Source organism: Rhineura floridana, chromosome 5, assembly GCF_030035675.1.
Source record: "Rhineura floridana isolate rRhiFlo1 chromosome 5, rRhiFlo1.hap2, whole genome shotgun sequence".
Taxonomy (NCBI): domain Eukaryota; kingdom Metazoa; phylum Chordata; class Lepidosauria; order Squamata; family Rhineuridae; genus Rhineura; species Rhineura floridana.
This window is the reverse complement of record NC_084484.1, coordinates 102,203,063-102,227,741: the sequence shown is the minus strand read 5'-3', so window position 1 is coordinate 102,227,741 and position 24,679 is coordinate 102,203,063. Positions and strand designations below refer to the sequence as shown.

The 24,679-nt window shown below is 42.1% G+C and overlaps 1 protein-coding gene across 1 annotated transcript in view; it reads left to right on the top strand.

Annotated features, from left to right (window-relative positions):
* IFNAR1 (interferon alpha and beta receptor subunit 1) overlaps positions 1-24,141 on the top strand; it is a 48,717-nt gene extending 24,576 nt beyond the window's left edge. Inside the window, exons 7-11 of the mRNA XM_061627764.1 lie at positions 6,466-6,665; positions 9,824-9,978; positions 11,072-11,216; positions 17,056-17,207; positions 22,661-24,141. Of these exons, the coding sequence (XP_061483748.1) occupies positions 6,466-6,665; positions 9,824-9,978; positions 11,072-11,216; positions 17,056-17,207; positions 22,661-22,891 (883 nt within the window). The 3' untranslated portion in view covers positions 22,892-24,141. The remainder of the gene's footprint in view (positions 1-6,465; positions 6,666-9,823; positions 9,979-11,071; positions 11,217-17,055; positions 17,208-22,660) is intronic.
* The last annotated feature ends 538 nt before the right edge of the window (positions 24,142-24,679 follow it).

The window sequence follows — 24,679 nt, the reverse complement described above, 5'->3', positions numbered from 1 at the left end:
CCAACCTTAAGCCTAAGCTGCCATCCTGCTCCCACTTACCTGGGAGTAAGCCACATTAAACTCAAAGATTTACTTCTGAGTAGAGATAAATACCATTGTAGTGTAAATTAACTATGCAGTGAATTCTTAATGAGTGCCTGGCTTTAGGACTTACACAGCAGGAGAAATGGCTACGCTTATTTGCAAAGTTTTCCCATTTCCCATTTGGGGAGGGGATTATTTAACATCCATCTGCACTGATTGTGTAGTAGTATTTGCAGAAAATAATATATAACCTGATCTCAGATGAACCCACCACAGGAAAGATGCCTCCTGGTTGCTAGGAAAAAAAGAAGGGCAAACTATGGAGCTTCTAAGGACTACTAGAAAATAAGATCAGAAGCAGGAAAGGTGCTTGGGGAGAGGAAAACAGCAGCTATTTGGGACCCCAGGGATTCATATTGCTTGATTCACTTATCAGTCACAGCTCTGACTGTACTTATTAGCTAAAAACACTGACAGGCAGAGCAGCCAGGCTCATTTCACAGAAATTTCTTAGAAGGATAACTGCACATTTTGCTTCATAACTTACTTTCTAGGAGGGCTAGAGACCTACTTTTTTTCCTAGTGAAAACACAGCCTGAAGCCCCTGCTCAGTGTTGCATTAAATGGCCTTCACGGGCACCATGGCCCTTGCAGGTGCTGTATTGGCACCCCCAACCCCAGTTCTAAGTAATTTCCCATAAGTCTGCAAATTTTGTCCTAGTTTTTCTGTTTCCTCCAAAGAACCCACTTGAAAGCTGCCAGTGTCAGTGGTCCTGAACTTACTGGTCCTTATCTGGGGACTGCTTTGATTTCCAGTGTTGAAGTGTTAGGTGTTTAGTTACCAAGCTACAAAACTATACAGTGGTGGGGCTCTCCATCAGCAGTTTCTTGACTGTTAAAGTACACAGCCAATTTCCTTCTTTTATAGTACTGACTAATGGGATCTACCAGAATTCATTTACCTAGTTGTATTTGTGATAGGTGATATAAAAAGGCCTAGTGTTAAATAAAATAAAAAATAGCACCAAAGCCACAGCTTCATTTGGATCTCATGCCAAAGTTCCCTGCTGCTTTCTGATGTGGCGTGCCTTGGAAGTTTTTGTCTCAGAGCAGTCTGTGTAATGGTGACAAGAAACAATCTTTCCACCACCAGGTTTACCTATATACCTTTCTGAATCTGAGCACTAGATTTTTTTAAAAAAACAATAGCAGCTATTAAATGGACCAAAAGCTGCTGCTTAGCTTTAATTGCTGGAGAATAATAACTGTAGACACTGAATCATGTTCAGTTGTGCTTTCCTTGGCACATATAATTTTTATTTTATTTTATTTATTTATTTTATTATTTGATTTATATCCCACCCTTCCTCCCAGCAGGAGCCCAGGGCGGCAAAATAATTTTTCAACTTTATATCCTGTTTGTTTAGGAAGCATGAGCCTGTCTACTTTGTCCACATAGAAACTGAGAACTGAAACTGATCAGAACTGTTAGTGGAAGTAGTAGCAGGGCTATTCCTCACTAATCTGCTTCACAGTGAAAGAAGACTGCACAAAGAAAGCAGCTTGTTTGATTGGGGAACAAATTTATTTCAATGAATATGGTGAAAAATGTAATCCATTCCTATAAGGAAACTGAAAAAGAGGGAAAAGTGAACAGAGTAATGAATGTGAATTTTACCTTTCTACAGTAGGCTAGTTTTGACACACATTCACACAGCAAGAAAGAAGCATAATAAAAGTTCAAGTACACATTTCAGTCAGGCAAAAACAGGTTTAAGATTCCCCGTTCCTGCTCTATGGAAAAGCAACTTGGTGTGTACCAAGGCCAGCTATAATTATAGGCTCAGAGAAATAGAGGCAGCACTTAATGGGATGGAGAAGGGGTGGGGAACCTCTGGCCCATGGGCAGAACTTGGGCCCACAAGACCATTTTCCTGAAACCATGTCCACCTGCTCCACACCTGATGTCATTTGGGACATGAGGTACAAAGCAGGTAGAGATATGCTGTAGACAGTAGGATTGAACTCATAAGTATAAGAAGAGCCTGCTGGATCAGGCCAGTGGCCCATCTAGTCCAGCATCCTGTTCTCACAGTGGCCAACCAGGTGCCTGGGGGAAGCCCGCAAGCAGGACCCGAGTGCAAGAACACTCTCCCCTCCTGAGGCTTCCGGCAACTGGTTTTCAGAAGCATGCTGCCTCTGACTAGGGTGGCACAGCACAGCCATCACGGCTAGTAGCCATTGATAGCCCTGTCCTCCATGAATTTGTCTAATCTTCTTTTAAAGCCATCCAAGCTGGTGGCCATTACTGCATCTTGTGGGAGCAAATTCCATAGTTTAACTATGCGCTGAGTAAAGAAGTACTTCCTTTTGTCTGTCCTGAACCAACATTCAGCTTCTTTGAATGTCCACGAGTTCTAGTATTATGAGAGAGGGAGAAGAACTTTTCTCTATCCACTTTCTCAATGCCATGCATAATTTTATACACTTCTATCATGTCTCCTCTGACCCGTCTTTTCTCTAAACTAAAAAGCCCCAAATGCTGCAACCTTTCCTCGTAAGGGAGTCGCTCCATCCCCTTGATCATTCTGGTTGCCCTCTTCTGAACCTTTTCCAACTCTATAATATCCTTTTTGAGATGAGGCAACCAGAACTGTACACAGTATTCCAAATGCGGCCACACCATAGATTTATACAACGGCATTATGATATCGGCTGTTTTATTTTCAATACCTTTCCTAATTATCATTAGCATGGAATTTGCCTTTTTCACAGCTGCCGCACACTGGGTCGACATTTTCATCGTGCTGTCCACTACAACCCCGAGGTCTCTCTCCTGGTCGGTCACCGCCAGTTCAGACCCCATGAGCGTATATGTGAGATTAAGATTTTTTGCTCCAATATGCATAATTTTACACTTATTTATATTGAATTGCATTTGCCATTTTTCCGCCCATTCACTCAGTTTGGAGAGGTCTTTTTGGAGCTCTTCGCAATCCTTCTTTGTTTTAACAACCCTGAACAATTTAGTGTCATCAGCAAACTTGGCCACTTCACTGCTCACTCCTAATTCTAGGTCATTAATGAACAAGTTGAAAAGTACAGGTCCCAATACCGATCCTTGAGGGACTCCACTTTCTACAGCCCTCCATTGGGAGAACTGTCTGTTTATTCCTACTCTGCTTTCTGCTTCTTAACCAATTCCTTATCCACAAGAGGACCTCTCCTCTTATTCCATGACTGCTAAGCTTCCTCAGAAGCCTTTGGTGAGGTACCTTGTCAAACGCTTTTTGAAAGTCTAAGTACACTATGTCCACTGGATCACCTCTATCTATATGCTTGTTGACACTCTCAAAGAATTCTAATAGGTTACTGAGACAGGACTTTCCCTTGCAGAAGCCATGCTGGCTCTGCTTCAGCAAGGCTTGTTCTTCTATGTGCTTAGTTAATCTAGCTTTAATCATACTTTCTACCAGTTTTCCAGGGACAGATGTTAAGCTAACTGGCCTGTAATTTCCAGGATCCCCTCTGGATCCCTTTTTGAATATTGGCGTTACATTTGCCACTTTCCAGTCCTCAGGCACGGAGGAGGACCCGAGGGACAAGTTACATATTTTAGTTAGCAGATCAGCAATTTCACCTTTGAGTTCTTTGAGAACTCTCGGGTGGATGCCATCCGGGCCCGGTGATTTGTCAGTTTTTATATTGTCCATTAAGCCTAGAACTTCCTCTCTCGTTACCACTATTTGTCTCAGTTCCTCAGAATCCCTTCCTGCAAATGTTAGTTCAGGTTCAGGGATCTCCCCTATATCTTCCACTGTGAAGACAGATGCAAAGAATTCATGTAGCTTCTCTGCAATCTCCTTATCGTTCTTTAGTACTCCTTTGACTCCCTTATCATCCAAGGGTCCAATCGCCTCCCTAGATGGTCTCCTGCTTTGAATGTATTTATAGAATTTTTTGTTGTTGGTTTTTATGTTCTTAGCAATGTGCTCCTCAAATTCTTTTTTAGCATCCCTTATTGTCTTCTTGCATTTCTTTTGCCAGAGTTTGTGTTCTTTTTTATTTTCTTCATTCGGACAAGACTTCCATTTTCTGAAGGAAGACTTTTTGCCTCTAAGAGCTTCCTTGACTTTGCTCATTAACCATGCTGGCATCTTCTTGGCCCTGGCGGTACCTTTTCTGATCTGCGGTATGCACTCCAGTTGAGCTTCTAAGATAGTGTTTTTAAACAACTTCCAAGCATTTTCGAGTGATGTGACCTTCTGGACTTTGTTTTTCAGCTTTCTTTTTACCAATCCCCTCATTTTTGTGAAGTTTCCTCTTTTGAAGTCAAATGTGACCGTGTTGGATTTTCTTGGCAATTGGCCAGTTACATGTATGTTTAATTTAATAGCACTGTGGTCACTGCTCCCAATCAGTTCAACAACACTTACATCTCGCACCAGGTCCCTGTTCCCACTGAGGATTAAGTCCAGGGTTGCCGTCCCTCTGGTCAGTTCCATGACCAACTGGTCTAGGGAATAGTCATTTAGAATATCTAGAAACGTTGCTTCTTTGTCATGACTGGAACACATATGCGGCCAGTCTATGTCCGGGTAGTTGAAGTCACCCATTACTACCACATTTCCTAGTTTGGATGCTTCCTCAATTTCATATCTCATCTCAAGGTCTCCCTGAGCATTTTGATCAGGGGGACAATAGATCGTTCCCAGTATTAAGTCCCTCCTGGGGCATGGTATCACCACCCACAATGATTCTGTGGAGGAGTCTGCCTCTTTTGGGGTTTCGAGCTTGCTGGATTCAATGCCTTCTTTCACGTATAGAGCGACTCCGCCACCAATACGTCCTTCCCTGTCCTTCCGATATAGTTTATATCCAGGGATAACCGTATCCCACTGGTTTTCTCCATTCCACCAGGTCTCCGTTATGCTCACTATATCAATGCTCTCCTCTAAGACCAAGCACTCCAGTTCTCCCATCTTGGTTTGGAGACTCCTAGCATTAGTGTACAGGCACTTGTAAGCAGTGTCTGTCTTCAAGTGTCTTTGGCACTTGTGGTTTGGCCTGTGGTAATTTTGCTGTTCTGAATTTATATCCTGTGCCCCTGCTCTCACAATGCCTACTTCTAGGCCTACCCCTTTTAAAATTTCATCATTTCTTTGGTTTTTATCCCAGGGGGGAGGTTTATTCCAAACCGGACCTTCCTCAGCTCCTGTCGGGTTTCCCCCCTCAGTCAGTTTAAAAGCTGCTCTGCTACCTTTTTAATTTTAAGTTTAACTGCCTGTGCATCAGTATCTCCCTCCACCCCTAAAGCCTAACTTTGACAAATAGGCTGGTGGGGGGGGGGAGATAAAAATCTGGCCCACTGAGCCAAGAAAACACAACCCACTCCTGGGTTATATTTCTGAGGGGTTACTCCTCCTTTGTAGGGGCTGAAGTACCACAAACCTGAAGATTCAAACAGATCATTCATCTTGCAAGGGGAGAAGTGTGTGGTGGATACTTTGTCTCCCTTGTCTAAAAGGATGACCTTTTCAATATTAGATGATTTTGCCAGTGACAAATCAAATCTATTTGACTGCCAAATCTGATTAAAGTTGCGACCATATGTACACTCAATTGAGACTCAGTGGGGCTAACATTCAAAGAAACATGAACAGAGTCAGGGCTGGCACCAGAGGGTGACCAGGTTGGGCCCTAGCCGAGGACCCCTGAAGGGGCCCTCCTAACGGTGGGGGGGGTCCTGTTCCACGATCCATGGCAGCGTTGGCTCCCCACCCTGCTGCTAATTGCAGAGAGGGAGATCCCAGGCACCCCGCAATGCCCACCTGCACGCCCCATCTACCTCTCCCGTTGTGGTAAATGCTACGCACAGTGTGTGTGCATACCTGTCATCAACCAAGATGGCGGCCAAGGCTTCCCTAAGGGGCTGATGTCCCTACCACCATCTTGGTTGATGGCAGGCACGTGCACACACACAGCGCGCTTGCGTGCCATCAACCCAGATGGCGGCAGAGGCATTAGCCCCTTCACGAAGCCCCCACCGCCATCTTGGTTGATGGCACACACAGTGTGGCCATGATCCACTGCAGCAGGAGAGGTAGGTGGTACATGTGGGCAGGTGCCGTGGGCCCAGAACAGGCTGGTGCACAAGGACCTAGTCATCCCTGGCCCTGAACAGACTTGGGAACTAATTTTGGCTCATTTATTTATTTATTTGATTTATATCCAGCCCTTCCAGCAGGAGCCCAGGGCACTAAAAACACTTTAAACATCATAAAAACAGACTTTAAAATACATTAAAACAAAACATCTTTAAAAACATTTTTTTTAAAAGCTTTCAAGACTTTTTTTAAAAAAAGGTTAAAAACTTTGGTTTTAAAAAAAGTTTTTAAAGTTTTATTGTGTTTACTTAATCAGCCTTCTGTTGTTTAACAGCAAATATGAAGCAGAGAGGTCTCCAGACATCTCGGAGAACTGGCTCAATGTATCTGGATGTGAAAACATTCCAACCACATACTGTGATGTCTCACGTTCCATCTCCTTCATTGGAATTTACTATCTTCGGGTACAGGCTCTGAATAGCCATAATAAATCACCTTGGTCTAAAATGCTAAAATTTGAGCCTAGAGAAGACAGTAAGTGTCACCTTCTTCTAATATATACTGCCATTATACATACTGTGTTTTGTGCATTTAATTTGTATTGTTAAATTGAACCGTTTCTATACAGCAGTCTGTACATCATCAAGTGATTACATTTCTTTTATATTTAAAAAAACCTAAAGAGATTCACATCTTATAGAACACAACAGTTTGAAAGTTCAAGAAGCTCTACTGCTGTGCAACCTCTTGTTAATTATAATGGCGCAAGTACCATTGAACTGAATAGGAGTTGCCCAACAATAGTTTCTAATGAACTGCTTACTAAAACTTCTAGACATCCTCAAACAGTATACAGCCACAAAAGTGGCTGTATACTATAATCAGCATGGATTTTTCACATTCCACAGTGTTAAATTGAAAATACCGCCCATGCCATTCTGATGCTTCCCATAAGCTCATTTCAAAACAAACCTTACAACTCCTATAGTCCTGAACTCAGAAATGCTCGCTTAACAACCCTCTAAGTTTTCATGGGTGTAAAAAGAGAGAGAAAAACAGACCCCTTTTGGACTCATAATCTGTTGAAATTAATTAAAAATCAGCCATGTTCACAGAGGTCCTGTAATCCTACTACTGACCTTGCCCCATACTCTGATCTTCATCTTCTGCTGTTTAAAAGATAAAATAATGCCTGGCTGATTTCTAATTAATTTAAGAAATTTAGCATTGAACTCAATGATAAGGTTGGGCATGCTCAGTAAGAACCAACAGTCAGTGCTCTAAAAGCCAGACTCGCAGCTTCTGGGCTTGCCTAATCAGGGAGCCACACCCACACCAGACCTTGACTTCACTTTAGACAGTCATGGCTTCCTCCAAAGATCCTGGGAAATGTAGTTTGTGAAGGATGCTGAGAGGAGACACTTATTCCCCTGATAGAGCTCCAGTAACAGTGATTGAAGCTCTGTGAGCAGGGCATCTCCTAGCAACTCTTAGCAGCCTTCACTAACTACTCTTCCCAGGATTCTTTGGGAGAAGCCATGACTATCCAAAGTGAAATAACTGTCTGGTGTGGATGTGGCCAGGGACAGCTTTGGTTTAAATTTGGATGGGAGGCTACATGTGCCTGCTGTAAAATAAAAAGGTGGGGGAAACCCCGAAAAAGAATGATACTGTTCACAGTGTTTTCCTTTTGGAAAGGGAAGGGGCTTCCCTTCTGCCCAGTGCCCACTAATCCAATCTCCTCCCCCTTCCTCCCCCTCCCATTCTTGCCCGTTCCTCCCTGCCCCTCCCCCAGGTCAGTTTCACATATCCTAAGCATGATTGCACGGGAGTAAATCCCACTGAACTCAATAAGCATGCAAATGATCAGACCTGCCTTTCCCCTCCTTCCCCTCTCCCCTCCCTTCCTCCTCCCTTCTTCCCTCCCCTCTTCCTTTTCCTCCTCCCCTGCCCACTGCAGGCCTCCCTCCCCATGGTCAGTTTTACCTATTCTAAGGATGATTGCACAGGAGTAAATCCCACTGAACTCAATAAGCATGCATATAATCCATCCCTCCTCAGCAAACTTGCACAGGATCCCATTTCTTACCCTCCGGATTAAAAACAGAGAAATTCACTAATAGGCAAAAAACCTTGCGGTTTAAGAATGTACCTATAGCCAACAGATATTTCTATCAAACTTTAAAAAGCAGGGAAATTGGGCAGTATATTGAATGCACCAGGGGAACAGGAGACCTGACCTCCTCTCTGAGATACTGTACTGCTCTACAAGTTTCTAAAAAGGCAAACACAATTTGGGTTGGTCTTTCACAGTCCAATCCACTTGCTGTGTAGCTTGGAAAAATTTGGTAACATGTGCCTCTGAGCAATATGTTGAGTGGTGGCTGTACCTGCAATCAGCCCAGATAATACAAACAAGACATGTGCTGTGCTGATATTGTTTTAGCAGGGAGGAAGTAACAATATTAAAACAGTTGATATATGTAGTTCAGATAGTCACTTTAAATATGTTTGATTTACTTTGCAATGTTGGTGAAGTTTCCTATAGGAAATCATTCTCTTTTGTTTCTGTTTCTGTGAATATGTGAAGTACAGCAACACTTTGCAACACTTAAAAAAGCTCCTAAAACAATTGTGGAATAATGGCACTGACTGTTCTACAGAATAGTTTCCAATGTCTCAGTTTGCACAAGATAAAACAGTGGGAGGTGAAATATATTCTAGCAGAATTCTAGGAGTGCTCTATGTTTTTAATTGACCATGCCCACCTTTCCTTAAATGGGGTAGTTTAAGAATAGCAGGGTGAAAACATGCATCTTAGGCAGGCCAAGCTTGTTTTTTCCAACAGTTAGAGTCATTTTCAGATTTAACTGTTAATGCGCCCAAAATAGAAATAGAACAAAGCCTCCGGTTTGGAACACAAAAGGCTGTCTTCACTATCATATGACACTGACCAATAAAAAGGCTTTGAAATTAATAAAAATAAATTTGACACAGATTTCTAGGATGAATAGTGAGAGAAATATAATTTTCTAGAGTAGATTCTCTGTAGAAATAGTAGTAACACAGAAAAGAAGCAAAGTAAGAAGAACACAAACAAACATACACAAATGTAATTCTCCATCTTTGGAGATGGCAGGTGTTGCCACCATTCACCATATGCTCAGAGGCACATGTTACCAAATTCTTCCAAGCTACACAGCAAGTGGATTGGACTGTGAAAGACCAACCCAAATGGTGTTTGCATTTTGACCAATTTGTAGGGCAGTCCAATATCTCAGAGAGGAGGTCACGTCTCCTTCTCCACTGGTGCATTCACTATGGCTGCCCAATTTCCCTGCTTTTTAAAGTTTGATAGAAATATCTGTTGGCTATAGGTACGTTCTTAAACTGCAAGGTTTTTTGCCTATTAGTGAATATGTATTTAGATTTAAAATTTCATGTAGTTAGATCCAAACTTGCCCTTGGACACAGAACTGACAATAGAGTCACAAAAAACAAAAAAGATAGATATGGGACCATTGTGCATATATGTTGCAACTTAACATGGTATCACAATTTCCATCATCTCGTCCTGTGATCTGTCTTGAAGCAGACTTTTGCCTTATGTTTGGGGCGTTTCTTACAGCATTGTATTTCAACCTGTTGTGTTGAATTGAAATGATTAATGATTTGTATAAAATTATATTTAGTTGAACTGGGTCCACCAAGCGTCAAGGTTAACGCCACTGAAAATTCACTTAATATTTTCATTGCTTCTCCTGGAGAATCTGAAAATACTCCAATGAGTAAAGAGTATTCATTGACATACCGAGTTTGGTACTGGACAAATTCTTCATATGCCAAGGTAATGCCATTTTAAAAAAATAAGTTAGATAAAAGCATGTATGCAAAATATTGGCTTATTATGTAGGCCTGCTGCCCTTTCTCCAGGTCATCTATAACCCCTTCAGGTAAAGAGGCTCGTATTCTTACAATCTAGCTTGGCCACATGATTGGCAAGCTGCATTAACAGGAATGTTGCAATGCAACTTTTTTCCTTTTAAAATAATTTAAATATTAAGCCTTATACAGAACAATATTTCATGTCATTAGAGTAATTAAATAATTTTATTGCTAAGATTTTGCAGTACTTTTCTGCTGCAAAAATTACTGTTGTCATAAGTTTATAACACCACATGAAGGTTCCTTTGCTTAATGATTATGTGCATTTATTTACTCGAATGTCCTATAAGTTTATGTGGGAGTATGCCAGTATATAGGCACTAAGCAAAGATTTTTTGTCCCTGGGGCACATTTATCAGAAAATAACTTTGTATTTCTCTCTGCCTCAGTATTGCAGATTTTTGTTGTATATCAGTGGAGACATTAAAGCAGACTGCACAGTGCTTTACAAATATAGATCCTGCTCCTGCTGTTTTTTGTGGGGTTTTTTTGGTAAGATTAAATAATTTAGGATAACTTGCTATTTCCAATTCAGTACCTTCAATCTAGAAAGTGAACATACATTTAAATGCTGAATATAGTTTCTGTTGCAACTAATTCCATGGCAAATGTGAAGTGCTTTCTTCAACATCAAGCAAAATGCTAGGCACACTATGCCCCAAATGCACTGAGGCTTCCCTAATCTGACATAGACAGCTCATCCCTGGCTAGCACCACAAATGCCTGGGGTTAGAAAAACGCATAGCCCAGCAGTATGCAACAATCACTAGGGCTGCTGTAACTGGTTGGAGTAGTCTTAGACACTGCTGTCCAAGGATCAGTGTCCATCAGTTGTTACCAAGCTTTGAGCTATGCATTCCCCTACTCAAGTATATGCCTGGAATTTGCAGAGCCATTACAGTTTACACCCCCAGTCAGAAAGTCAGTCTCCAAGCTTTATCTTGAATACATTTTTGCTCTGGTTTACATTTTTATTTTTTACTTTTGATGTACAGAAGAAACGTGAAGATAAACCAATGCAATTTACAATATCAGGCCTGAACCCTTCCACTTTATACTGCCTGCAAGTACAAGCATTTGCTCAAGCGTATAATAAAAATAGTGAGTTTAGCAATGTGACATGCATTGAAACCACCAAAGGTATGACATATTTATTTATTTTAATTTTTAAACTGATTTTTTAAAGAAATTATATACCATTGTATATATAGAAAAAATCTAAAATGGTGTACAACATAGAATTATAAAAAAAACATAATAAATTATATAAAACCATGAAACAGTAATTCAGCCTGAGTGTGCAGGCTATTATTATTATTATTATTATTATTATTATTATTATTATTATTATTATTACTACTACTACTACTACTACTACTACTACTACTACTATTATTATTATTATTATTATTATTATTATTATTATTATTATTATTACTACTACTACTACTACTATTATTATTATTATTATTATTATTACTACTACTACTACTACTACTACTATTATTATTATTATTATTATTATTATTATTAACAGCAGCCACAGCACAATTTATACCCTGCCCTTCAGACACACTATCAGATTATCACATTTTTTATGCAGGTTATATACAGTGCCTTGCAAAAGTAATCAGACCCTTGACCAATGCTCTCACATTACTGAATTACGAATGGTACATTGTAATTTCATGCTGTATGATATGTTATTTTGAAACACTGAAATTCAAAATCAATTATTGTAAGGTGACATTGGTTTTATGTTGGGAAATGTTTTTGAGAAACATAAAATACTGAAACATGTTGCTTGCATAAGTATTCAACCCCTGTGCTGTGGAAGCTCCCAGTTTACATAGATGAAAGAAATTGCCCTATCGAGGACACAGTTACCTTACCATTGGCCTCCACCTGTGAACCATTAAAGTTGCTGTCAGATTGTCAGGATAAAAAACCCTCTATTGAAGGATCATTGGTCAGGCTGTGGATCAGAAGGAAAATGAAGATCAAACAGCATTCTATAGAAGTGAGAGATAATGCAGTAGACTGCATAGATTAGGAAAAGGGTACAAACTAATATCCAACTGTTTGGATATCTCAGTAAGCACAGTTGGATCGATAATTAGGAAGTGGAAGCTGCATCACACCACCCAGGAACTGCCAAGAAAAGGACGTCCCTCAAAACTCAGTGCTTGAACAAGAGGGAGACTTGTGAGAGAAGCCACAGAGAGGCCAACAATCACTTTGAAGGAGCTACAGAGTTCAGTGGCTGGGAGTGGAGTAATGGTGCACCAGTCAACCATAGAGCTCTGCATAACACTGGCCTGTATGGGAGGGTGGCAAGAAAGAAGCCGTTACTCAAAAAGTACCATCTGAAAGCATGTCTGCAGTTTGCCAGAAAGCATGAAAGTGCCCCATTTGTGATGTGGGAAACAGTTTTGTGGTCAGATGAGACCAAGATAGAGCTTTTTGGCCAAAACTCAAAGAACTATGTGTGGTGCAAACCTAACACTGCCCATGCCTCAAGACACACCATCCCTACAGTGAAGTATGGTGGTGGGAGCATCATGCTGTGGGGGTGCTTCTCATCAGCAGGGACTGGGCATCTTGTTAAAATTGAAGGAAGAACGGATGGAGCAAAATACAGGGAAATACTGCAAGAGAATCTGCTTCAGTCATTTGGGAGGAAATTCACTTTTCAGCAGGACAATGATCCCAAGCACAAGGCCAAAGCAGCATTGGAGTGGCTCAAGAACAAAAAGGTGAATGTCCTACAGTGGCCCAGTAAAAGTCCTGATCTCAATCCCATTGAGAATCTGTGCCACTATAGTACGGCCCACTTATACGGCAGGTTAGGGACCAGACCCCCGCCGAAAAACTGAACATCGACCAGCTGTAGTGCGGGGAGCTCCAGCTGACAGCACTTGGCCCCTGAAGCTCCCCCTGCAACAGCTGATCGATGTTTCACTTTTCCATGCATCGCCCTCTTCCCCCCCCCCACTTGCTCACCCTCATTATGGTGGGGGAGTCGTACTCATAAGAACATAAGAACATAAGAAGAGCCTGCTGGATCAGGCCAGTGGCCCATCTAGTCCAGCATCCTGTTGTCACAGTGGCCAACCAGGTGCCTGGGGGAAGCCCGCAAGCAGGACCCGAGTGCAAGAACACTCTCCCCTCCTGAGGCTTCCGGCAACTGGTTTTCAGAAGCATGCTGCCTCTGACTAGGGTGGCACAGCACAGCCATCACGGCTAGTAGCCATTGATAGCCCTGTCCTCCATGAATTTGTCTAATCTTCTTTTAAAGCCATCCAAGCTGGTGGCCATTACTGCATCTTGTGGGAGCAAATTCCATAGTTTAACTATGCGCTGAGTAAAGAAGTACTTCCTTTTGTCTGTCCTGAATCTTCCAACATTCAGCTTCTTTGAATGTCCACAAGTTCTAGTATTATGAGAGAGGGAGAAGAACTTTTCTCTATCCACTTTCTCAATGCCATGCATAATTTTATACACTTCTATCATGTCTCCTCTGACCCGTCTTTTCTCTAAACTAAAAAGCCCCAAATGCTGCAACCTTTCCTCGTAAGGGAGTCGCTCCATCCCCTTGATCTTTCTGGTTGCCCTCTTCTGAACCTTTTCCAACTCTATAATATCCTTTTTGAGATGAGGCGACCAGAACTGTACACAGTATTCCAAATGCGGCCACACCATAGATTTATACAACGGCATTATGATATCGGCTGTTTTATTTTCAATACCTTTCCTAATTATCATTAGCATGGAATTTGCCTTTTTCACAGCTGCCGCACACTGGGTCGACATTTTCATCGTGCTGTCCACTACAACCCCGAGGTCTCTCTCCTGGTCGGTCACCGCCAGTTCAGACCCCATGAGCGTATATGTGAAATTCAGATTTTTTGCTCCAATATGCATAATTTTACACTTGTTTATATTGAATTGCATTTGCCATTTTTCCGCCCATTCACTCAGTTTGGAGAGGTCTTTTTGGAGCTCTTCGCAATCCCTTTTTGTTTTAACAACCCTGAACAATTTAGTGTCGTCAGCAAACTTGGCCACTTCACTGCTCACTCCTAATTCTAGGTCATTAATGAACAAGTTGAAAAGTACAGGTCCCAATACCGATCCTTGAGGGACTCCACTTTCTACAGCCCTCCATTGGGAGAACTGTCCGTTTATTCCTACTCTCTGCTTTCTGCTTCTTAACCAATTCCTTATCCACAAGAGGACCTCTCCTCTTATTCCATGACTGCTAAGCTTCCTCAGAAGCCTTTGGTGAGGTACCTTGTCAAACGCTTTTTGAAAGTCTAAGTACGCTATGTCCACTGGATCACCTCTATCTATATGCTTGTTGACACTCTCAAAGAATTCTAATAGGTTACTGAGACAGGACTTTCCCTTGCAGAAGCCATGCTGGCTCTGCTTCAGCAAGGCTTGTTCTTCTATGTGCTTAGTTAATCTAGCTTTAATCATACTTTCTACCAGTTTTCCAGGGACAGAAGTTAAGCTAACTGGCCTGTAATTTCTGGGATCCCCTCTGGATCCCTTTTTGAAGATTGGTGTTACATTTGCCACTTTCCAGTCCTCAGGCACGGAGGAGGACCCGAGGGACAAGTTACATATTTTAGTTAGCAGATCAGCAATTTCACCTTTGAGTTCTTTGAGAACTCTCGGGTGGATGCCATCCGGGCCCGGTGATTTGTCAGTTTTTATATTGTCCATTAAGCTTAGAACTTCCTCTCTCGTTACCACTATTTGTCTTAGTTCCTCAGAATCCCTTCCTGCAAATGTTAGTTCAGGTTCAGGGATCTGCCCTATATCTTCCACTGTGAAGACAGATGCAAAGAATTCATGTAGCTTCTCTGCAATCTCCTTATCGTTCTTTAGTACACCTTTGACTCCCTTATCATCCAAGGGTCCAATCATCTCCCCAGATGGTCTCCTGCTTTGAATGTATTTATAGAATTTTTTGTTGTTGGTTTTTATGTTCTTAGCAATGTGCTCCTCAAATTCTTTTTTAGCATCCCTTATTGTCTTCTTGCATTTCTTTTGCCAGAGTTTGTGTTCTTTTTTATTTTCTTCATTCCACGGCAGGCTCCCTGCCGCAGATCGCAGGGAGGGAGCTGCCCACCTGCCCACACCTGCTCGCTAGCCCTCCACCGCCTCCCTCGCTCGTCCCCCCTTGCCCACTTGCCCTGCCCCTGCCTGTTCTCTCACCCTCCACCGACTCCCTCACTCATCCTGCCCTTGCCTGCTCGCCCTCCCCTTGCCTGTTTGCTCAAGTGCTCGCTCACCCTCCTCTGCATCCCTTGTTCATCCCCCTTGCCTGCTCGCCCTCCCCCCTGCCTGTTTGTGCACTCGCTTGCTCTCCGCCGCCTCCCTTGCTCATCCCCCCTTGCCCGCTCGCCCTTCCCCTGCCTGTTTGCTTAAGCGCTCGCTCGTCCTCTGTCACCTCCCTTGCTCATCTCCCCTTGCTCGCTCCCCCTCCCCCTGCCTGTTCGCTCAAGCGCTCGCTCGCCCTCTGCCGCCTCCCTTGCTTGTCCCCCCTTGCCCGCTCACCCTCCCTCCACCCCCCCTTGCTCGTCCCCCCTTGCCCGCTCACCCTCCCTCCACCCCCCCTTGCTCGATGTGTACACACACATTACTTACCTTGGCTGCAGCGCTTCTGTCTTTGCCGGGTCTCCTGGCACGGCACTGAGGAGCGGGTTGGCCTAGTCTGCCCTTTCATCCTTTAGGACTGTGAGGCCGGCTGGCTCTCTGTTGCGTGGCAAGCCTTTGCCATTGCCCCTGGGGCTGGCACACTTTCATCATCTGACTCGAAGTCATTCAAGTCTCCATCATCTGACTCATCTGACTCATCATCAAGTCTTATTCGTTTTGATGGTGGAGACTTGGATGAAGCTCTTGCTGTTGATGTTGATGTTGAAGTTGAAGGTTGTTCAAGGCTAGCTGTAGCTGTTGCTGTCGAAGGTTGCGATGGTACTTTCTTAAAGTAGGAAAGCAATGAACTTTGCCTGGTGAATTCCCATCTCCTTTCCCTTAGAATTTCTTTATAGCATGCAATATCGTTTAGAAGGCTTGCATTCACTTTAGAACTTCTTTTGAAATTTGGATCAATCTCTCAAAAGCTGCCATCCCCATTTCTATACAGTTGATAGCTTCTTCCAATTCCTTGGTTGTCATTTCTCTAGGCACAGCAGGACTGTCATCATGATGGGTCTCCTCTTCGCGAAACATCTTTCTTTGCTCTTCACTCAGAAGAAGATCTTCATGTGTTAGGGTCTCGTCATGACAGACAAGCAATTCTGCCACATCCTCAGGCTCGACTTCCAATTCTAATTCCCTTGCCATTTCCACAACATTTGTTTCAGTTCATGTTTCTCACAAACATTTCCCAACATAAAACCAGTGTCACCTTACAGTAATTGATTTTGAGTTTCAGTGTTTCAAAATAAAATATTATACGGAACGAAATTACAATGTACAATTTGTAATTCAGTAATATGAGAGCATTGGTCAGGGGTGTGATTACTTTTGCAAGGTACTGTAACTTTCTATAAAGAATGAAACAAATTTACCGGTTGTATGCTGTAGTTCAACTAATTGAATAGAAATTACTTACAAACAAAGCTTGGCATTTTGGGAGGATTATGAAAAAAGACCTAATCAGTGTGTGCTTCTTTAACATGGAATGTTCAGAAAGAAAGCTCTCTTATACTTAAATGTAACGTTTATTAGTATGCATAAAACTATTTTACCTTACTGAGATTTTATATAGGGAAGGCAGACAAGCTGTATGTATCTCTCTCCCCTTCACAAAATATTTTCTGAGCCACAACAGCTTTCCAAGTGCCAGACATTTAAGCTGCTGACAATGCAGACAATATGTTCTTAAAAGTTAAGCTTAAGAACTTCATTAATGTAGAACTATTTTGGCATTTAAATAATTTTAATTCCTTTTTCTTTCTAGGAGAATCTTCATATCAGCTCATTATTGTAGTATTGGGAATTATTCTGGCTGTTGGTGCTTTTGTAGCAATCTTAGCTGGCAGCATTTATTGTATCTGGAGGCAGATCAAATATGCATTCTTTCCATCATGCCATCCTCCAATGATCATAGAGGTATTCATTCATGTTTTTTATTACGATCATTTACAGTAGTAAAATCATGATACAAGTATTCTGGAAATCACATAATGGCTGCTCTATGTTATATGCAAAGCTTATAATAAGCATGCATTTACCAATTCTACAGGGATAATTTGTGCATGATTCCCGTAAGTTAGATAAGTCATTGCATTTGCATACCTGGAATTCCCATTCATGTAAGGAGCTCTGGGCTGGGGTGTAATAATGAAATATTATCCCAAACGTACCATGTGGTGAACCTGCTTGACATACTACTTGGTACATTCCATAAATCTAATAAAGGGTATAGACATGGCATTTTTACTGTAATAATGCCATATAACAACTTAATGCCATATAACTCCCCTGCTACAATGCACCAACCTAATAACTGATAGTAAGAGGTTAACTTCAAAGGCTCTCTTACTTTCTCACTTTTCACTTCCTCATGTGTTGCACCTGGACTGACACTGCATATTACCAAAAATACAATGGTAAAACACCTGCCAGATCTGTTATCTACAACAATCTCTGTTTGTTACACACAGAAAAGGCATGTATGTCTTCTGGGTGATATCCAGCATTAGTCATACTCAGAGCATACGCATTGAAATAAGTGGACGTAAGTTACTTAAGTCTATTGATTGCAATGGGTCTAAACAGCCTTGGTCGCCCTGTATGATGACCTTTGTCGGGAGAGGGACAGAGGGAGTGTGACTCTGTTGATTCTCCTTGATCTCTCAGCGGCGTTTGATACCATCGACCATGGTATCCTTCTGGGGAGACTCGCGGAGTTGGGAGTTGGGGGCACTGCTTGGCAGTGGCTCCGCTCCTACTTGGCGGATCGTCACCAGAAGGTAGTACTTGGGGAACATTGCTCGACACCCTGGACTCTCCATTGTGGAGTCCCTCAGGGGTCGGTTTTGTCCCCCATGCTTTTTAACATCTACATGCAGCCTCTGGGTGCGGTCATCAAGAGTTTTGGAGTGCGTTGTCATCAGTATGCTGATGACACGCAGCTCTATTTCTCCTTTTCATCTTCTTCAGATGAGGCTGTTGATGTGCTGAATTGTTGCCTGACTGCGATAACGGACTGGATGAGAGCTAATAAACTGAGACTCAATCCAGACAAGACTGAGACACTGTTGGTGAGTGCCTTCCCTGCCCAGATGGTGGATGTTTATCCTGTTCTGGATGGGGTTACACTCCCCTTGAAGGAACAGGTTCGTAGTTTGGGGGTTCTTTTCGATCCTTCCTTGTCTCTCGAGGCTCAAGTGGCCTCGGTGGCACGGAACGCGTTCTACCACCTTCGGCTGGTAGCCCAGCTACGCCCCTATCTGGACAGGGACAACCTCGCCTCAGTTGTTCATGCTCTGGTAACTTCTAGATTGGATTACTGTAATGCGCTCTACGTAGGGCTGCCCTTGAAGACAGTTCGGAAACTTCAGCTAGTGCAAAATGCAGCAGCCAGACTATTGACTAGGACCAGCCGGTCCGTGCATATAACACCTGTTCTGGCCCGTTTGCACTGGCTACCTTTCTGTTTCCGGGCCAGATTCAAGGTGCTGGTTTTGACCTATAAAGCCTTATATGACGTGGGACCGCAATACCTTGTGGAACGCCTCTCCCGCTATGAACCTACCCAGTCACTTCGCTCAGCATCTAAGGCCCTCCTCCGGGTACCAACTCACCAAGAAGCCCGGAGGACAGTTACTAGATCTAGGGCCTTTTCTGTAGTGGCCCCCGAATTGTGGAACAGCCTCCCCGAAGAGGTACGCCTGGTGCCTACGTTACTATCATTCCGGCGCCAGGTTAAGACCTGGCTATGCTCCCAGGCATTTTAATGTTTAATGTTCATGACTTTTAAACTTTTATGTTTTGTTTAATATATTATTTTGTTTTGTTGCTTGTATTATCGTTTGTAATCTGATTTTACTGTGTTATTTTTGTATTTTAACCTTTTTGTACACCGCCCAGAGAGCTACTTGCTATGGGCGGTTTATAAATGAAACAAAATAAATAAAATAAAATAAATAAATGAGTTTAGTGAGTTTGACTAGTATCGGATATTGCATGTATTTACAACGGAAGGGGGGACCCTTCAGCCCATGGGCCCCATTTTGGCCTGTGACAGTTTCCCCCAAACCACACCCAGCTGCTCTATACCTTATGTTGTATGTGACATCGGGAACCTTAAATGCATTCCCAATTGCACATTGGCAAGAGAGACTTGCTTTTACTGCCAAACAGCTGAAAGACACTGACTTCAAGCTCCCAGAGATTAGCTGTGCCAGTCTTTGAAGGAGTTTCCAGACAGCCAAGCAGAGCTCTTTGCAAGCCTCTTGCAAATAGCCATGCTCAGCACTTTGAATCACCAATGTTCAGGAATAATTGTTGGGACTTCAAAGCTGCCAATGTTGCAGTGATGTCAGGTGATTGACAGTTGGGTGGCTCTGCCTACTTGTCAATTTGGCCCACAAAGGGTAAGGAAAATAAAGATCTGTTCTCCCAGGCAGATCCACTTACCCACCCCTGATTTACATGAATAACAGTTTATTTACATAAATAACAGCTTTTCAGAAATAAACTAGATTTTTCTGTCATATATATTTTTCAATCTTCACTGCAAAATTTTAAATGTTGTGGCATAGTGGTTAGAGTGTTGGACTACAACCTGGGAGATCAGGGTTCGAATCCCCACACAGCCATGAAGCTCACTGGGTGACCTTGGGCCAGTCACTGCCTTTCAGAGGAAAGCAACCTCTGAATACCGCTTACCATGAACACCATATTCATAGGGTCGCCATGAGTCGGAATCAACTTGAAGGCAGTCCATTTCCATTTTTCAATTGCAAACTAGGACTGGGGATGTGTATTAAATTTTGTTTGCCGCTGTCAGACAACTTTTCCAAAGAATCAGCACTTGAGTAATAATCTGGAGGCTGTGAGAGATTGGATGAGCAGGAGTAAACTTAGACTGAATCCCGATAAAACTGAGGTTCTGTTGGTGGGTGATAAAGTGAAGCTGGGGATTATGGATTTGGTGCTTAATGGGATACAACTGCCCCTAAGAGACCACGTCTGGAGTTTGGGGGTCATTCTTGACTCCCAGCTATCCATGGAGGCACAGGTAGCAGCTGTTAGTAGGGCGGCACTTTACCAACTTCACCTCATTCGTAGGATACGCCCTTACCTCCTGAACCACCTGCTCCCTAATGTGGTACATGCTCTGGTTCTGTCCCGGCTGGACTATTGTAATGTGTTATATGTGGGTCTTTCCTGGAGAATGGTCCGTAAGCTGCAGCTAGTGCAGAATGCGGCGGCTCGCCTGATTAAGGGCTGCCGCTGCCATGATCATATTACCCCAGTACTTAAGGAACTGCACTGGCTACCGGTGGTTGCTAGGGCCAAATTTAAGATTCTGGCTTTAACTTTCAAGGTGCTCCACGAGGCTGGCCCACTTTACCTAAAGAGTCACCTCCACTCGCACCAGGCGCGCCGGCTTACAAGATCATCCTTGAATGGTTCGCTTCTTATTCCCCCAACAAAAGCAGCGAGATTGGGGAGGACACGGTCCAGAGCTTTTTCAGTAGTGGCTCCCTCACTTTGGAATTCTTTGCCAACTGACCTCCGTCAGGCCCCTTCCTTGTTATGCTTTTGTCGGGCCTTGAAAACCTGGCTCTTTAACCAGGCTTGGGAAGGGGGTTAGGGTGGCAGAGGGTAGTTCTGTGGGGATTTATTCAGTTTTTAAGTTTTATACTGTTTGCTTTTTGAATTGTTTTTACATGGATTGTATTGTATTTTGTTGTACGTCGCCCAGAGTGCCAGATTAACCTCTGCCAGATGGACGTCTAACAAATCTAATAAATAAATAAATAAATTGCATCTGGTTGTTGCCAATTTATTTAGTGGACTACAAGTTAAAACCAGATTTTTTCTTTACCAGTTTGCAGTCAGCATGTATAATCTTGTATTGCAGTCTGCACCCAGCTCTCTCCCGTATTATTTCATTTTGGCTCAGAGATGCTGTGACGTCCTTCCCCTGGCACCACCTGTGACACTCTCACTCGTGGCTACCAGCAGTCACGATCGTCGTGTTTATTTTTACCTCTCTCCGCTCTAGCACAGATCTCAAAAGATCCCTCTGCTAGGCCACAGTACCCAACACTCTGTGTACTCAATATAGCGTCTAGACTGTGCCTTAGTCTCTTCCTGGCTATATGATACCTTGTGTCTGTGTGTATCGGTAATTCCCAACCCCCCTGAAGCCTCTTGCCTATGAAGCTCACAGCTCTGGGTTGTTCTGTGGTACTGAATGCTGATACAATATCTCCTCCTTTACCACTGCCACCATTAGATACAATTTCTTCTCCATCCTTGGTTACCCTGCCTTCCCTCCTGGTCTGTACACTCCAGCTCAGGAATCAGGCTTTAAGTAAACCAAGAAAACATTTAGTGTTCACACTAGGAATAACAAGATTATTTATATGTTTTGTTGACAAGCGTATGGTTTCATATATGATTCTCTTATGTTCTTACTTCTTAATTGCCTCAGAACTCCTAAGCCAATCTCTCTACAACAACCTTCAACATCCACCAAACACCACCCAGACTTAACTGTCATTCTCCCTTTTATACCTTCAGCCATTCAAACACACAGCCAATCATCATCCAACATTCTACAGCCCATGTACTCCCCCTCCTCACTCACTCCACTTACCATATTTCCTATAATAAACCTGCACTTACCATATATACATTATATTCACATACAGGAACATCACAGATGCCTCCTTACCACTATCCCTTTCTCTCCTCAAATTCTCCAAAGTGCCATTGAAACAAACAGCTGTTACCAAAAACAGCATCAGTGCAGTTAACTCCCCCATCTCCCTCTGTGACATCTAGGAGAACTTAACTGTCCTGATTTCAGAACATTCTACATATCACCTCCCTTCACCTAACTGATTGTCCACATCTTTACTCGTGTCATATCAGCGGTTAGAGGGGAATGGGAAATGTCAGATATTGTCAAATCAGGGCATGTTATGGATGGGGAAGAAGCAGCTAAATACACAGGTATAATTCTAATGCATGGCTGCTGTGGGGCATCATGACTGCTTTGGCTTCAAGTTGCAACTCCCCAGATATCAGACTATATTCTAGTGATTGACATTGTCTATTTAATGCTTCAGAGCAGGAGGTTTATTATCATTTTCAGTGTTTTATATGCCAACCATATCCTCATCCTTAATAAACATTAATAACATATTATTCTGACCATACACAATAACTTTTTATAGTGCCTTTATATAGAAATCAGTCATAAATGTTTTCTTGCAACATCTTAAGCAAACTTGAATGCTACTGTAAACGTACTTATTAAACAATTCAAAAGCTTTGTAGAACTTTAATTCTCATTATTTTGTGTTCTTTCCCCCCTGCAGAGCATTGGAGGAAAGTATTTGAACAGTTCCTACCTGTTAACTTCAGAAGAGCCAACAGAAGACTGTGTAGTCATCACCGACAATAGTATTCCAAATGGAGTTGACTTGCCTGACTTTAAAGACCCCAAAGAATTGGAAGAGATCAGCCAAGACTCGGGAAACTATTCCAATGAGGATGGTATCTCTAGAACTAAAGAGTACCATATAACCCAAGAACAGAAAGCAGTATGACTCTGTAAAATAATGGGTAGAAGCCATAAGATGAGAGGCAGAATAACTGACTCCTTGCAATTTATTACTGCTGTTACCTTCCATATAAGAGAGACTTTGTGCCAAGAAGTGACCTGCCAATGGCTCTTGCTCCATAGGTTGTTTTGTGTATTGCTATTGGAAAAATACTTCAAGTATAGACAATAAATCTTACTTGATTTCTCTATCTAAAACATCATGGGAAAATGTTTGTCATCATTTTGACTGGAAATTGGTGCTTAAATGGCAGTTTACATGTGTGTGTGTCCATCCTGAGACAACTGTAAATCTAGGCTTTACTAGCATGGATGCTCTGTTGTTAAAGTATTAAATATTTCAACAAGCCTTTTAAGTAGAGATCTTATCCCAGTCTGCACCTGTGTTTGAATTGCTTTTCAATAAGTTTTAAAAGATTTTTTTTAAAAAATATAATTTTAAAGATGTTTTGTTTTACTATATTTCACAGTTGTTTTTATGATGTTTCAGAGTGTTTTTAGTGCTTTTGTTTGCTGCCCAGGGCTCCTACTGGGAGAAGGGGCAGGATATAAATCTAATAAATAAAGTACAGTGAAGATTACTGATTTCCGATAGGGTACATCCAAGTATAACATAGGCCAACACTGACTGCAACAGCTTCCAAAAAGAACTGACAGAAAGGTCTCTGCAGCTTTTCACAAGGAGGAAAGAACTTATAGACTAACCAAATGTATACCAGCATTGATTGTGCTTTTCTGACAGTGTTGATGGTTTTAAGTGATTGACAGAGTTCAGTTTTATCACAATGTCATAGATGTCTTCTGTGTGTTGTCTTTCATTGTTAATGGAACTTTATGCAAGACCGCATACAGTTCAGCCAAGATTAGTTTATACCAAGTCTTAGAGATGGATAAAGGGTTTCATCCAAATTGAATGCTTTGGAGATCTTAAATAAGTGAAAGCTGATATAAGCAAAGGCTTGGTTAGTTTTTCTCTCAGTGGTGGTGGCACCTACTATACTGAATAGCCTCCACTCAGAAATAGGCATTCACCCACATGTATTATGTGTCTGACATGTTAAAAACCTATTTTGCTCCCTGGCTATTAATACTGATTTGGCACACCGAATGTATCATATTGAATTTCTGTGGTTTGGGGTTTTTTATTGTGTTTTACTATTTTTGTACATTGCATTGGATTTATTTTAGTATAAAGCAGTATATAAGCATTTTAAAATAAATAAAAATTATTACTGACAAATGGGGCACAGTTTATGATTAAAAATATAACTTTTATTGGTACAGTCAGTCATAGGATGCTTCCATTACTTTTATTTGTCTTGGCACAGTGTTTAGTGCATTTCAATTTTAATGTTAGTAAAACAAACTCATCCCAAACAAAATAGTGTTGTTGTTTTAAGTACTACCTGTAATGCAGTTGTAATCAAAAACACAACAAATTATGGAAACCAAATATTGGAAACTCAAAAAAGACAAATATGAGGTTTGTAATGTTTAGGGAGTCCCCAATAAACAGTTTGGGGTGTGTAAGAAAAGTTCATCAGGAAAAACATCCTAACTGTTAGAGCAGTACGACAATGGAACCAACTACCCTACGGAGGTGGTTGGCTTCCAACACTGGAGGCATTCAAGCAGCAGCTGGACAGGCGCCTGTTGGGTATGCTTTAAGTTAGATTCCTGCATTGAGCAGCAGGTTTGACTCAATGGCCTTAAAGGCCTATTCCAACTCTACTGTTTTATGATTCTATGAAAATCACTAACCAGCTGTCAAAAA